At 30.5% G+C, this 16,606-nt stretch overlaps 1 protein-coding gene and 1 long non-coding RNA gene across 2 annotated transcripts in view; one reads left to right on the forward strand and one right to left on the reverse strand.

The window, feature by feature from the left end:
* Positions 1 to 16,606, forward strand: part of LOC117180555 (esterase FE4-like) — a 23,756-nt gene that overhangs the window by 6,723 nt on the left and 427 nt on the right. Inside the window, exons 3-6 of the mRNA XM_033373050.1 lie at positions 5 to 284; positions 6,561 to 6,917; positions 12,451 to 12,614; positions 13,791 to 14,086. Coding sequence (XP_033228941.1) covers positions 5 to 284; positions 6,561 to 6,917; positions 12,451 to 12,614; positions 13,791 to 14,086 — 1,097 coding nt within the window. The remainder of the gene's footprint in view (positions 1 to 4; positions 285 to 6,560; positions 6,918 to 12,450; positions 12,615 to 13,790; positions 14,087 to 16,606) is intronic.
* Positions 611 to 1,303, reverse strand: LOC117180109. The gene is made up of 3 exons (XR_004468005.1): positions 1,202 to 1,303; positions 948 to 1,117; positions 611 to 869 (listed from the first exon to the last, which is right to left on the reverse strand). It is a non-coding gene; the product is annotated as an uncharacterized LOC117180109 (long non-coding RNA).

Here is a 16,606-nt window from a genome sequence, read left to right on the forward strand (position 1 = left end):
TCACACAGAGAGTGCCAATCTCGATTATTATGGACCTCTTTATCTCATGGACCAAGATATTGTACTTGTAACAATAAATTACCGATTAGGACTTCTCGGATTCCTCTCAACTGGCGATTCAGTTGCACCAGGAAACTTTGGATTGAAGGATCAAGTTCTTGCACTCAAATGGGTTCAAAAAAATATCCAAGTCTTTGGTGGAGACAAAAATCGAGTTACTTTATTCGGTGAAAGTGCTGGTGGGGCTTCTGTCACTTATCACGCACTTTCAAATTCATCTAGAGGTAAAATAAATAAATGAATTAATAGATTAATAGTAATCTATGAATTAATTAACTTAAATCATTTAAATTGAAACACAGCCTATGCACTATTTAAACTACTACTACACTGTCCGGAAAATGACATAAACACTTTGAGAAAAAAAATTAACTTACGTGGTTGGATATTCGTTTTTTCTTTTATTACAAAATTACTTGAATAGTTTATAAGCCCACCATTATATTTTTAGTTAAGAATTTACTATTATTGCATAGATGTTTTCTGAATCAGTTAAAAATTTTATTGCTTTTTGGAAAATTAGTACAATTTCGTTAGAACGTACGTTTTTAGTTGAAAATCAGGTTAGGTCTCAGGTTAGGCCTGAAGAAGTGAACTGCAACGTTTACGACTCGTCGGCAACGTTTGTAGTTTTGCATATTATTAAAGTACTGTGCGAGGAGAGTTTTCTCACTAAAACTAACTCTTTTAGTGAGTGCAGGTCTTCTCAAGCTGAGCTAATAACATCTTTAGCTTTCTTGAAACGATGCAGGGAAAAAAAATCGTGCCAAAATTCTTACGATTGAAAAAACATTTGGGAACATCTAAATCTAAATCAATTTTACATTATAAAAGTATGCTTCTCTTGAAAGAATGGATACAGCAATCAAATTTGTCTGGTACACTACCTCTAAACAGTTATCAAAACTTAACCTTTTCTTATCAAACACCATCAGATTTGACATTTGGTGTGTATCGAACCGAAGATCGTTGTACCAATTCCAACAGATTAAAAATCTTTCCACTCGAAAACAAAGAATAAAATTTGACAAATTACTTCCAGTAAGGCACACACCACCTACATAGTAAAAAAAGATATCTGACCATTCTCTCAGCAATGAAATGATTTCAGCCTTATCTCAAGGACATAATTTTTTAGTACCTCACTCCAAAATCCCGAGAGAAGAAATAATCAGTCATTTGGAATCTACAATATATTCCCTTCCCTCCGAAAAAGCGAATGGCATAACATGTTGGACGGAAAAAATCCTATGCTAAGTCCAACTTCTTTCCTCAAACTTAACAAAACATGAAAAACTGCAATTTAAGAAATAGATCGAAATGAAGTGAGCGTAATGTTACCCACAGACAAAGGCAACACAACAGTGATAATGAATACCTTATATCTGACTATACATATAAGAAATTTAAAAAAATCTACAAAACAATAGTCAGCAAAAAAACACCCCTTCCAAAAGCCTCTAAACTTGACAGCACAGCAATATCTAACTTAATAAATAATCGCATCTCTCCAAGACTTTACGGACTTCCGAAAATCCACAATCTCACTAAAGAACTGAATCCTTTGATAGGAAACTCCCACATCCAAAACTCTTCTGAATTTATCAAAAAGATACAACAGATTCACATTTAACCCCAACAAATCCTAGTGAGTTTCCACTTATTATCTCTCTTTACAAAAAAACCTATATCTGATACAATTGATAATATTAAATCGTTTGCAAACTTCTCCTCCGATAACATACCTTTAATATAACACTGTATCAATAATAATTACTTTTCTTTCAATAACCAATTCTACGAACAAACAACAGGAGCAGCAATGGAATCTCTAATCTCACCTGCAATAGCCAACATCTTTATGGAAAATTGAGAAATTAAAGTCTTTAACCAATGCAAGCTTAATATCCAATTTTTGTGCCGTTACGTTGATGACACTTTTGTCATCTGGAGACATGGAATAGATAAACTACACAAGTTTTCTGATTCTCCCTTGTATACAGAGCTATCTCCATAACAGATAAAGATAACAGAAAAAATGGATTCAAAAACGTTAAACACGACCTAATACAAAATGATTACATAAAAAAATTAATAAAGCAATAATATAAACTAAAAAAACAAGTCAGCACAATCTACGAAATAAACAGAGAGAAAGATGACCACTAACCTACCCTACATACAAGGTGTCACAGAACAAATTGGAAGAATTATCATCAAACACAATGTCCAAACCAAACTTAAACCACCTGCAGAAATAGAACAACTTCTAAACAATCCTAAAGACAAAAAGGCCCCTCTCAATGATGCTCAAGCAAACAGAATCTCTTGCTCTTTTGGCAAAGTCTATATTGAAAAAACCGGAAGAGCGCTAAACTAACTTGTAAGAGAACATGAGAGTGAAGTGAATCTAAACAATTTCACGAAATCAGTATTCGCTGATCATTATATCGAAACAAGACATAACATTTTATTTAACAAAACAACCATCATCGCAAAAACACAGAATACTTTTTTAAGAAAACAGAGAAATAATATAAACCTTGAAATATCCTAATAACATCAATAGGGACAATAGATGTAATACCAATCCGATTTGGCTTTCCGTCGTCCCGGGTGTTAAAAACGAAGACTTGAATAGCCAATCAGATGCGGCTATTATTGAATCTATTATTTTGTAGAAAATTTGTCTTTTTGGCATAAAAATTCAATTAATTTTATAGAAAATTCAACTGTTTGCTTGGAAATTTATATTTTTACATTCTCATCCTAATAAGGAGGTACTAGTTTTATGTAAAAAAAATAACCTTCGCGGATTCCATCAAATGTCGACGTTTTGAGGCCCCCTGAGTCAGAAAAAATAGTTTTTACGTCAGTTTCTATCCGTCTGTCTGCGGTTATTGTGACTGTCTTTGTCTTTGTCTTTGTCTTTGTCTTTGTCTTTGTCTTTGTCTTTGCTTTTCGTTGTCATTGTATTCCGGATAACTTCTGAAAGACTACCAGGATTTGATTTTTGCTTTGGTTAATATTTTTAGGGCGTGGAAAGAAAGGACGAGTTTCTTAGTTAACTATTTTGGATAAAAATCCGAAAAGTTACAGCACTTTGAACATTTCTGTGATTATTTTATTTCAAGATTTAGAAATCCTATGTACGGCTATTGGTAGTACTTGGAAATTCAAACAATTTATCCTAATGATTTTTTTTCGACGAAATAAAAATTATCAGTTTTATGACAATTTCAAAATTCAAAATAATATACAACATAGCGCACGATGTGAAAAAACTTGAAGAGAAGAAAAATGTTGATTTTAGACAGCCCTAAAAGATTATCACAACAACTTTTTGAATCTGGTTAGAATGTCATTCTTTTTGGTTAAAAGTAAAATTGTTTCTTTCGATGATTGATTCTCTTAAGTTTTAAAATGTAAGTATTTTTGTAAAAAATATAACTATTTAGTTTAAAATGAACTTTGTCTTTAAACATGAACCTTGTAGTTAAAATTTTATGCTTCTGGGTTCAAAATTTAACTTTTTCGTAGAGATTTCGGCAATTAGGTTTGAAAATTCCACAATTACGTTGCAATTTATTCTTTGAAGATTTATTACTGTAGTTTAAAATGCATTTCTTAGATTAATAATTAAACTATGTTGTTAAAAACTTTTTCCAGTAAAAAATTAATTTTTTAATTAAAAATATGTACATTACATTTTTGGTAAACATTTATTTTCTAATTAGTAAAAAAATCGACTGCTTAATTAAAAACTCGTATTAATCGTTAGAAAATTAATACTGTTGCTTAAAAACTTATTTTCTATCGAACAGCCAACTACTTAGTTTTTTATTTAAAATGTATTTGCTTTTGTTAAAAAAATTTATTTTTCAGTTGATAATACATTTATTCATCATTTATGTGTATTTTTATTATATTATGCAAGAAGTCTAAAAGCTAATTTTAGTTCCGCAAAAGTGTATTATTTTGATCTGTAATTAAAGATCAAAATTATATGCAACGTTTGGCTAACCCGGGGCGTACTGTGATTGTATTATATTAAATTTCTTTTATGTAAAAAAAAAAAAAAAAATTAATCAAATGTGGGCATGAAAAGGGCCATTATTTCTGGTTCTAATTTAAGAGATACTCAATTTTTTTAAGCATTATTATTATTATTATTGTTATTATTATTACACCATTAAGCCATTTCCCTTTCGTGATAGGCGTGACTCACTCGGTAGGGGAAAGGAGTAGTGTGTGGAAGGGATAGAGAATGTTCAGATTGATCCAGAATTCTCGTGCTATTTAAGTAAATAACACGTCCGTTCCGCGACACTGCTACGACCCAGGTTGCTGATCAATCTCTCTAGCAATCACCCCAAGCGAAGAACCTCACGAAGTTGTTATGTAAGGTTCCCCAGTTGGGTCCATTAGTAGCCAAGGTCTTTTGTTTCAGGCGTCATTCACTCTACTGACACTCTTTTTATTAACTATTTGCCGCCAAACTTTCCTATCCTGGCATACTTCTCTAGCTTCTTTTATGTCCATGAATTTATTCATGCAGGCTCTCGTGTTTCTGTGACTTCTTATGTCTCTTCTAACTAGGATCTCATTCACACATTCTAACCATTCTTTCCGCAGTCTACCTCTTGGCACGCTGCCATTTACTTTGCCTTGCTACACTTGTTTCGTTAGTCGTTCATTTGGCATTCTCTCAACATGTCCGAACCATCTTAACCGATTTCTTTCCTATGTGTCTACTGGTGTCTCTTCTGCACCAGATTCCTTTAGAATTATCTCGTTACTTACTTTGTCCATCAGGGTTTTCCCGCATATTATGCGCATGAATCTCATGTCAATTGTGTTAATTTAACTCTTATCTTTTTCTTGATAAGTCCATGTCTCGCTACCGTATAGTACAGTCGGTACAAATATAGAATTATGTATTGTTATTTTAGCTTTATTTGATATATTTTTACTTCTGATAAGGGGACCTGCTCTACCAATAACCTTCTTACCTTCATTTATTCGTCTATCTAATTCCTCATCTACCTTTCCGTCCCTAGTAAATAAGCTACCAATGTATACGAACTTATCAACTTGTTCAATTCTCTCATCATTTAATAAAATATTGCATAGTGTTTTCTCACTCTTTCCGTCAAACACCATAGTTTTTGTTTTATTTGCGTTAATTTTGAGGCCCATGCTCTTCATGCTTGCATCTAGTTTATTCAACATTCTTTGTAGGTCTTCGATAGACTCTGCCATAACAACCTTATCATCTGCGAACGCTAACCCACGTACCCTTATTGTTTCGAGATCCACACCCTCTTCGTCGAAGAGAGCCATTCTTAAACACTTGTCCATAAATAATATAAATAACCATGAAGACATAACGCATCCTTGTCTAACTCCTTGAATAAAATCGAAACAGTCACTCAGTTTCCCATTCACTCTTACATTTGTTTTGCTACCTGTATATATTGTTTGTATAGCTTGTAGGATCCATCCATTGACTCCATACTCTTTCAGGACTTCCCAAAGTTTACTTCTATCTACCTTATCAAAAACTTTTTCTAGGTCAACAAATGCACAGAAAACTTTTTTTCCCACTCTCAAACTTCTTTCTGTTATGTGCCTTAAGCTAAATATTTGATGCGTACATGACCATCCTGGCATAAACCCACTTTGGACTTCCCAAATCTTTGCTTCTGTTATTTTGCATTACCCTACGAATAAGTATTTTTGAATATATTTTACTTACGGTGCTTAATAAGCTAATCCCTCTGTAATTATTGCAGTCGCTTTTATCTCCCTTTCTCTTGTATATTGGTACGATAATCGCTTTTTTCCAATCGTCCGGGAGGTCTCCCATCTCGAAACATAAATTTATCAATTCGCACAGTCTATGTGGTATGCACGCGCCACCGTGTTTAAGTATTTCAGCGTTAATACCGTCTACCCCGGCAGGCTAACCGTTTTTCAAGTTCTTAATTATATCCCTAACCTCAGTGACACAGACTTTCCCAATTGAACTTTCCATTGCATCGTGTTCAACATCGCAGTTGTGGTGTCCTATAACTTCATCTCCGAATTGTCTCTAAAAATAGTCTCTGAAAGCCTCTAGTATTCCGTCTGCATCATATGCCATTTCCCGCCTACTATTTCTCATGTTGACAAATCAAAAATTAATATTTTCAGGTTAGAGTGAGGTATAAAGCTGAGATCTATGCTGAATCTTTTAGCACTATATTCATGGCTGGAAAGCACCCAGAAGTATGAATATTTTATTTTTAAAGAAAAAATATTTACCGAATGTGTTAATGGCACTCGCCACACCGGAAATTTATCCGGCTATATGCCCCTATACGTAAATTCATACCAACCATGAAGATGCTTTTCATGCGGACGCTAACAAATTATTACTAAATTAAACTTTGTTTCAAACGTAGATGCTTTATAATAATACAAGCAATATTTCAAACATAAATTTTGTATCTTTCCAGGACTCTTTCATCAGTATATTATTCATAGCGGAAACGCGTTGGTTCCTTGGGGATATCGTGACCGAAGCCTCTTCAAAAAAGACGTAAATTACATTGCCAGACACATTAGATGCCCGACAAACAAATCTCAAGATCTAATTGATTGCTTCCGAAAAACGGATTTTCATAAATTAGTAAATTTAACTACATACAATGTTTTGGATTTTCCTGAAATATTATGGATACCCACAAATGAAGTGGAATCGGAAGATTCGTTTTTAACTGATAGTCCACAGAATTTAATAAACAAAAATAAAATCAGGGATTATCCTTTTATAAGTGGTACTGTGTTCGATGAAGGACTGTATGTTACGTGCCGTAAGTTTTAAAAAATCTTTTAGGTATTATTTTTAATAATAGTAATAATCTTTGAATTCATTCAAGATCCTAATTTTAAAATGCTTTAATTTTTATGGTTTCGTAGCCAAGGACATTGAAACCCTTATAGTTTCGGTCAAATATCCATCTTACTTTTTTCCAAGATGGCGAAATGAGGGGAAATTAGGGAAGGGAAAATAGACGAAGTGAGAAGAAAAAAGGGAAGAGCAGGAAGAGGAATAAAGGGGGAATGTTTTTGTGAGAGGAGTAGTGGAGAAGATGAGGGGAAATTAGGATAAATAAGAGAAGGAAAAGTGAGAGGAAATTAGAGTAGGGAAAGTAGGGCTACTGAGAGGAAATTAGGATAGAAGAAGTAAGAACAGTAAGGGAAATTAAGGGAAGGGAATTTTAGAAGAGTAATAGGCCAGTCAACGAAGCTGAATGAGGAGGCTTAAATGGAAATAATTTATAACAATGAACTTAGTTGTCACAAAGCTTCCTTAAGGGGTCTTGAAACATCTCCCAAAATTCAGTAAATTTGGGAGGGGGGGCGCTCGAGCCGCCATTATCCAATATGGCGGGTGATTTTATGTTTTTAGATTTTCCTTGGAAACAGTTGTTTTTAGAGCAAAAATAGTAATATAATAAAACACTCTAAATTTTCTTCTGAATAAGAAAGGTTATATAAAATATTGCCATAAAGTGAATAGTTTGCCTGAAAAATTGAAAAGATTGAACATTTTCGGAAGTTCATTATTCTTGCATTTATGAGCGATTGTCTCAGTGAAAACGAGTGCAGTTTATTGTTTCGAGCTTGGCTGAAGGTAAGCTACCGTGCAATATCGATAGTTTCGTTGTAGCTATATTATTTATTTAATACTGAAAATTATTTTGATCATTTTCAACGCTTAATTTGAAGAAGTTGCTTTCATTTCTCGAAGTAGGGACTTTGTCATTTACCTTTCCATATGTCTTAACAACGCATCTGCAAATTTTCGAAATTTTAAATTAATTTTTTGATATTAACAACCGCCTTTTTTTGAACCTGTATCAAAACTCTCGTAAAATCCGAGTTGAGCCTGGGGGGTGAAGTAATAACGATGTATTTACTGCAGGTCTACTTTTTTTTTTAAACGGTAGCAAACATAATGCACCCATCGTAAATAATCTCATCAACTCCTTCCATATGCCTAGGACCCTTCGAACTGCATTTCCCAGGGCATGAAGCGACCACGGTCATGTGGCTACAGGCGACTATCGGCGTCCCTCTTCCGCCAAAGCAAATACGCAAAGGCGAGCGAGAGAGTAACGGGCTTGTTAGTACAGTCAAGCACAGTCGTTTCTATTTTTGTAAGAAAACCTTTCTTCTCCCGCTAACATTTCACGTCTATTAAACGCGTTTTTTGTATCAGAAAAAAATCATATCATTACTGATTTTTACATGAAGCATTCCAAAGGTGCTCCAATGATCTTATCAAAATTCAGTAATGATCGGATTCAAATTAAGCTTACAATCAAGCTCTGAAGTGAATTTAAATCTTTTGTTCGACTCGCCTCGAAAATACTTCTGGCTTCACATCTATTATTGTTTATATAGAAAGTCATTTGTAAAATAATAATTTCGAAGATAATCTAACAAGAACAGAAAATTATTAACATTCCATGAAATAATTCAGATCAATACTTCAAGGGGATGATAATAAAATAACCATTTTTGTATCTCCATTCATCTCCCGCTAACATTTCACGTCTATGAAACGCGTTTTTTCTATCAGAAAAAAATCATATCATTACTGATTTTTGCACGAAGCATTCCAAAGGTGGTGCAATGATCGTATCAAAATTCAGTAATGATCGAATTAAAATTAAGCTTATAATCAAGCTCTGAATCGAATTTAAACCTTTTGTTCAACACGCCTTCAAAATACTTCTGGCTTCACATCTACTGTTGTTTATATAGAAACTCATTTGTAAAATAATAATTTCGAAGACAATCTAACAAGAACAAAAAATTATTAACATTCCATGAAATAATTCAGATCAATACTTCAAGGACCTTCAACAGATAAATGCTTTTTAATGAACTTAAATAAAAGTGATATAAATAGATATGAAAGGAAAATAATGTATTGAAAAAAAATTATATCACGAAAGGTCTATAGGAAGAGAAAAAGAATAGATTGTATTGTTTGTAATTAAAATTTAATAATGAGTAAAAGTATTTTTCCCGACGGCAATACAACAAATTGCATGAAAAAGTTTTCAAGCGTGTTTTTTTACAAAATATAAATTTGTTTGTTGCTTTAAAAAAAATATTACTTAATCTATGAAAAAAGAAGAACTTCCTTATTATTTTGCATTTATTCAAATACTTTTAGGATGAGAAATATGATCAAGAGAATGTTGCCCCAAATAAATGTAAATCAGATTGTACACAATTTCATGTTATCGAAGAGAACCGGAATTGTTCGCGCTTTTCCCATTAGTTACAAAGTTAAAGATAATGAACAGCCTAAAATGAGATCTCGATGTCATCTGTTTAGTAAAACTATAGGTATCTGCCTTTGAAGCTTAACAACTCAGTCAAAAAAAATGCTAGCGCAACAAAAAATCAGTCACTTAAAAGCTGATAGTGTTCTACGTTAATAAGCGTGAAGACGTTTATGTAAAAAAATTTTGTGCTTAGCAGACTGAAAAATGTAAAAAAAGTAAGGATTTTTGGGTGACAGAAAGCAGGGGAGGGGGGTGTTTTATTTTTACTGCCAACCGCTGGTCCCTTTCTTTAATCCGTGGCCAGGTGCCATCCACGCATACAGAACTAGGGGCCGAAGAATGGTATTAATCTGAATTATTTCATGGAATGTTAATAATTTTCTGTTCTTGTTAGATTGACTTTGTATACAAATAACAGTAGATGTGAAGCCACAACTATTTTGAAGGCGTGTCGAACGAAAGGTTTAAATTCACTTTAGAGCTTGATTATAAGCTTAATTTTAATTCGATCGTTACTGAATTTTGATACGATCATTGGAGCACCTTTGCAATACTTCATGAAAAAATTAGTAATGATATGATTTTTTTCTGATACAAAAAACGCGTTCGATAGACATGAAATTTTAGCGGGAGAAGAAAGGTTCTCTTACAAAAATAGAAATTACTGTGCTTGACTGTACTAACAAGTCCGTTACTCTCTCGCTTGCCCTCGCATATTTGATTTGGCGGAAGAGGGACGCCGATAGTCGCCTGTGGCCACATGAACGTGGTCGCTCCATGCCCTGGGAAATGCAGTTTGAAGGGTCCCAGGCATATGGAAGGAGTTGAGATTATTTACGATGGGTGCATTATGTTTGCTACCGTTTGAAGAAAAAAGTGGGCCTGCAGTAAATACATCGTTATTACTTCACTCCCCCAGACTCAACTCGGATTTTCCGAGAGTTTTGACACAGGTTCAGAAAAAGGCGGTTTTTAATATCAAAAAATTAATTTAAAATTTCGAAAATTTCCAGATGCGTTGTTAAGACATGAGGAAAGTAAATGACAAAGTCCCTACTTGGAGGAGTGAAAGCAACTTCTTCAAATTAGGCGTTGAAAATGATCAAAATAATTTACAGTATTAAATAAATAATATAGCTACAACGAAATTATCGATATTGCACGGTAGATCACCTTCAGCCAAGCTCGAAACAATAAACTGCACTTGTTTTCACTGAGGCAATCGCTCATAAATGCAAAAATAATGAACTTCCAAAAATGTTCAATATTTTCAATTTTTCAGGCAAACTATTCACTTTATGGCAATATTTCATATAACCTTTTTTATTCAGAAGAAAATTTAGAGTGTTTTATTACATAACTATTTTTGCTGTAAAAACAGCCGTTTCCAAGGAAAATCTAAATACATGAAATCATCCGCCATATTGGAAGATGGCGACTCGAACGCCCCCCCCCCCAATTTACTGAATTTTGGGAGGTGTTTCAAGACCCCCTAAGGAAGCTTCCTGACAACTAAGTTCATTGTTATAAATTATTTCCATTTAAAATCCTTCGTTGACTGGCCTATAAGCAGGGAGACGATCGGCTTAGCTGTGGACACAAAGAGAGTTGGAAGTAAGGGCAGAAGAAGTTTGAAAAGGGGACCCTAGACTAAAGTGAAGGGAAATGAGGGGAGGAAAAATAAGTAAATTAGCGGAAATGATTGAAATTAAGGTTGGGGAAGCAAGGAAAATTATATTGGGTGAGTAAGGAAATGATAAGAGGTGGGATTTTTTATTTAAAAATATTGAAAATTTCAAACTCAACTCAGAAAAATTTTTAAATTTTAACTATTGTTAAATTTTATTGTAAATATTTTGAATACTCAGTCATTCAAAACTTGATTATATTTTATTAGAAGAGTTCAACAATGAAGAGCATTTCGAAATGAAGTATACAAAATAAAACGATTTGATATTGAGAAGTTAAAACTCGCGCCATTAAAAATCAAAGGTATAAATATTGAACTTAATAAATTTTGTACCGTAGTAATTAAATAGTTTCTTTACTTTTTAACGATTTCAACTTTATTGATCTGAATTTTCATGTTGAACGCTAAAGTTTCTATTTTTCGCGATTATAAGTGTTAATTTTGTAATTACATTTTCGTAATTAATTAAATTTTGCAAACGTATTCATCCATTCAAAAAGTTTTCATTTTCTAACGATTTAAATTTAATTTAAAAAAATCAAATTTTAAACGGGTTTAGTATAAAAATGCTTTTTTAATTTTTTAATAAATTTTGGATATTCTTCAAAATAAAAAAATAATTATATCAAACTATCCAAACAAAATATGAAGATCAAGTAGACCAAACAAACGTCCCCTTAGATATTATTAACCATTTCCTAACATTTCAACACAATATATTATTTTTTCTAATCAAATACTCGCCGAATATAATAAAATTTGATCATTTGTAACGTGACAATTCCTTGCAATTTTTAGTAACGCAATTTTCAACATTCTAATCTGAAAATATTTAATTGACAATGTTTTGAAATTATCCTATTTTCAAAATTTTAATCTGAAATCATTACATTTTTAGATTCTTCAATTCAAACTAAAATTGTGCAATATTTAACGTCTTGAATTAGAAATAATACGATTCAAACACCTTTGTAATTATTTTTTTCAATTTTGAACATTTGGGCTCAAAATTTTAAATTTTGAGACCTTCTGATATATAATTTTTCAATTTTATACGCTTTTGTTCGGAAGTGATATCAATTCATTTCCTTTTCATTCTATTTAAAAATTTTCCTTTTTACAAAATTTCACCTTATCCAAAAATTTTTAATGTCAATGGCTTTCAATTTAAAGTTATTAATCCGTAATTGAGTAAAAAATAAGTAAACAGTAAAAAAAAGTCAGGAATCAAAAATATTAATCAGTAATGCAGTACAAAATCAGTAAAATGGTAAAAAAAGTCAGCAATGAATTTTCAAATTGCTTATTTTTTGTCTAGAAAATTAACCTTTTCATTATTTTTCCTCATAGCCTTTTACGCGAACTCTACTTCTCAGACAAAACTAAATGTACTTGGCAGATGTGTAAATGGTACATCCAATCGTTTTTTCAAACCTGAAGATTTATCAAATTTTAATAAAGCCATACAAAGTTACTATTTCAACGGATCAGTCTCATCTATGAATGAAGTAAAGGTAAATATATTAATTAATATTTCAAATAACATTTAAATAAATTTTATCTGATTCCATTTTTAAATTTAATATTGTGAAGCGTCATACCAGAATCACAAATGAGAAACAATTATCTGAAAGATTTTGTTTTTTTGGCTTGGTTTTTAATCAATTAATTTAATTTATACATTTTGGTTAAATGAACTTGGAAAACTGAATTTTACTTTCCTAATATTACTTTTTATTAAGAATTTTCTAAAATAAATAATTGTTTATAAATAAAGTATAAATAAAGTGAATTTAGTGATTTTTTAAGCTAATGAGTTAAATGTATTTTCAAAAGATATTGTATTTAGTGACTTGCCTTATAATTTTACAATCTTTATATTTTATTTCTAATTATGATTCTTAATTTGAAAATAGTTTTTAAATAAACTTAAATTTTCTAAAAAACAGGTTTTGTAACGTTGTTTATTTAATCTTTTTATATTTGATATATAATTATTTAAAAAATTGTAACTTACTACGCTAGTACAATTTATATAATAAACAGAAATAATTTATGAAAATTTGTGACACATTTAACTTGTGCTAAGTAATTAATGAGCTTAAAAAATAACTACATTTTTTTTAATTTTTGTTAAAACTCATTTATTTTTTCAAACTGTATGTATCGGTTAACAAAAATATAAATATTGAATTTAAGAAAAGCAATCTTTCACCTCAGAAATGTTTCGAAAAAATTCTGAATTACATAAGCGCCTACTATTTATTATTTTCAAAAGAGTACTATTTAGAGTATCGAAAAAAATCCTCTAAAAATAGAATGGGGCAATTTTTAGAAATTCGATTTTGAATATTTTAAAAATAAAATAGCAAAATATAGATTTGTATAGTTTTCATCAATTTCATGAAAACCTAGATAAAGGGTTCAATTTATTATAAAAACCTTTCAGTTTTCTTTAGAGAAAATATTAAAAAGTAAAAAGCATTCAAAATGCGATAACTCTTTGACCTATAAAAAATTTCGAACATAATATCTAAAATTGATTTTTCTTTTCATATGTGTAACAAGTGGTGTAGATCTAAAGAAATCGGCGGTATAAATGTTTCGATTTTGTTCATTCGGCATGGAGTTCCCCTATTATTTTATGTAAATTTCTCATTCAACTAATAGTATTTTATATATTAATACAGCTTTTGAAAATGTTTACTAAATTTGCTGGTGACAGTCAATTCATCTTTCCAAACTGGATCTTACTGGAAAAAATGGCCAAAATAGCCAAAAGTCCAATCTACTCTTACTTATTTGATTATCATGGACAAACAAGTTACGCTGAAATAGATTATGATATAAAAAACAATATTGGCGTGAATCACGCAGATGAACTCTTATATATTTTTTCTGGTGTCTATTCACCACTAGCATCCCGCAACGATAATTATATCATAGATTTAATGGTAGATTTGTGGACTTCATTTGCAATAAATGGGTAAGTTTTCGGAAAAAGAAGATCTATACATTTGTTATGAATAACTTTTGATATGACGCGTCGTTTTCGTATTAATCTTAAAACATAACACTCGAAAAAAATTTGGAAAAACCGCAAAAGATGCGAAAAAAAGTATTAACAAAAGTTGTTTGCTAAAAAGGGATCGACAAATTATGTATAAAATGTCGCTTTTGAAGTTTTTTCTAGCGAGACACGTGATGAGAATGTGTTCGCTAGAACCGAAGAAGGTTTAGCAAAAGAGAATCCACAATCACTGGATTTTAGTTGTCGATTGTTTGACTTTAACTTTTAAATCCAACAGGCGCGCGCGGCGAACAGGTTTCTTCCCTGTATGCAAGAAACTTCACCTTTTTCTCATTTTTTCAATTTTTTGTAAACTGAATTAAAGGAACACTCGAATTAACCTTTATTAGTTACAAATTCACCTATCAAATGCGTCATTCGAAATTCATCTTTCTTCGTTGATAATTTAACTACGCGAAAAAAATTAATATTAAATAACAAAACATTCTTATGAATACCGATGATATAATATTTTCTTGATACGAGAAAATATTTCTTGCCTCAAAAAAATGTGCTAGATTGAAGAGACTACATTTGCTTTGAGTAAATTTTATCGAGACAAAAAAAATGTTCTCGGACCATGAAAATATTCTTTATAGTTAAAAATGGAACCTTTGAATTTTTCATTGACAATTTATATCTTTTGGTTGAAAATTCAAGCATTGTATGGAAACTTGAACTTCTTCATTAACTATTTATTTTATAGGTTGATAATTTCACATTTTTGTTAATAATTAGTTTTTTAGTTGAGACTTAGTTCTCTGAACTGACATTTTAATTAATCCATTTTTAATTACAAATTTTTCGTTTTTAGAAGAAAATTTCACTTTTTGGTTTAATAAAAATGTATTTTGTTTGTTGTAAATTTGTATTAGGGAAGAAATCTTCTTGAATAAAAATTCAATTACTTGGTCAAAAGTTACACAACTTTGTTTAAAATTCATTTTTTCGTTTAAGATCTATCTCTGGTTGAAGATTTAGCTATTTTATCACAAATTATTTTTTTTTTTTGTTATTGGAAATAATTTTTTTGAACTGCAAATTCATCTACTCCGTTTTTAGTTTAAATTAAATCGTTTTTAGTTTCAAATTCAACTATTTGGTTGCAAATTAAAGTTTTTGTTTCGAATTAATATTTTTGTCGAAAATTCAACAATTTTGTAAAATATTTATATTTTTGGATTTAAAATTCAACTATTTTGTTGGGGACTTGTCTTTTGGATGAAAATTTTATTGTTTTGGTAGATAATTTAGCTACATTTGTTTGAAAATTAACATTTCTTTTAAAAATGCATGTAATCACGTAGAACACTACAATTCTTTGTGGAGGATTAAAGTTTTTAGCTTAAAAATTAAACAATTTGCTTGACATTTTTTTCACTCTTTAGTAAAAACCTTTCTTGGTTTAAAATTCATCTTACTTTTGGCTTCAAAATTCCCCTATTTTCTAGAAAATTCGCCTTTATTTGTTAAAGAGTTTAACATTTTGTTAAGAAATTCAATTATTTAGCTGCAAATAACCTTTCTGGTTGAAAGTTAATATTTTTTTATAAAAAATTTAACTATTTTTTTATATTAATTGTATTTTTGGCTTAAAATTAAACAACTTGATTGAACTTTTTGTACTCATAAATGAAAAAATTTTCATAATTGAAAATTCATCTTTTTTGTTGAAAATGTACATATTTTTTCAAAGATTCGTCTTCTTGGGATGTAAATTAACCAATTTTGACCGAAAATTAAACTTACTGAATAAAATTTTTTAAATAAATATTTTCGATTTGAAAATTCAACTATTTAGTAGAAATTTTGCCTTTTTGTCTTGAAAATTCAAGATTTTGGCTGACATTTTTTTCTATATTAATGAAAAACCTTTCTTGGTTGAAAATTTAACTCTTATGTTAAGAAATTCTACTTTTTGGGTGGCCTTAACTGTTTTGATTTTTAAATTAAAATATTTTTTGGTGAACATATCAAATATTACTTTTTTTCTTAGAAATTCGTCTTCTTTCGTTGAAAATTCAATTACTTGACTAAAAGTTAAACTACTTTGTGAACAATTTATTTTTTTTAATGTATGATTACTTGAAAATCTATTATTTTAGTGGAAAATTCTACTATTTTTTCAATAAATTCAACTGTGACTTGAAAATGAAATATCAACTATTATATATATATTTTTAGATATATTATTTTTGAGATATAAGAATTTAACTATTTATTTTAAAATTTATTTTTCTAGTTTGAAAACTCAATCATTTTTTGTAAGGTTATCTTTTTTGAAAATTGAACTATTCTGTTGAAAATTCAAAAACCTTCACAAGATTTCATTTTTTGCTTGAATATTTAACTATTTCTTCCAAAATGGAACTGATTGTGGTTGCAGTTTAATCATTTTTTTAACCATTGAACCATTTCTTGAAATTTTATCATTCA

Source organism: Belonocnema kinseyi, chromosome 9, assembly GCF_010883055.1.
Source record: "Belonocnema kinseyi isolate 2016_QV_RU_SX_M_011 chromosome 9, B_treatae_v1, whole genome shotgun sequence".
Classification (NCBI taxonomy): domain Eukaryota; kingdom Metazoa; phylum Arthropoda; class Insecta; order Hymenoptera; family Cynipidae; genus Belonocnema; species Belonocnema kinseyi.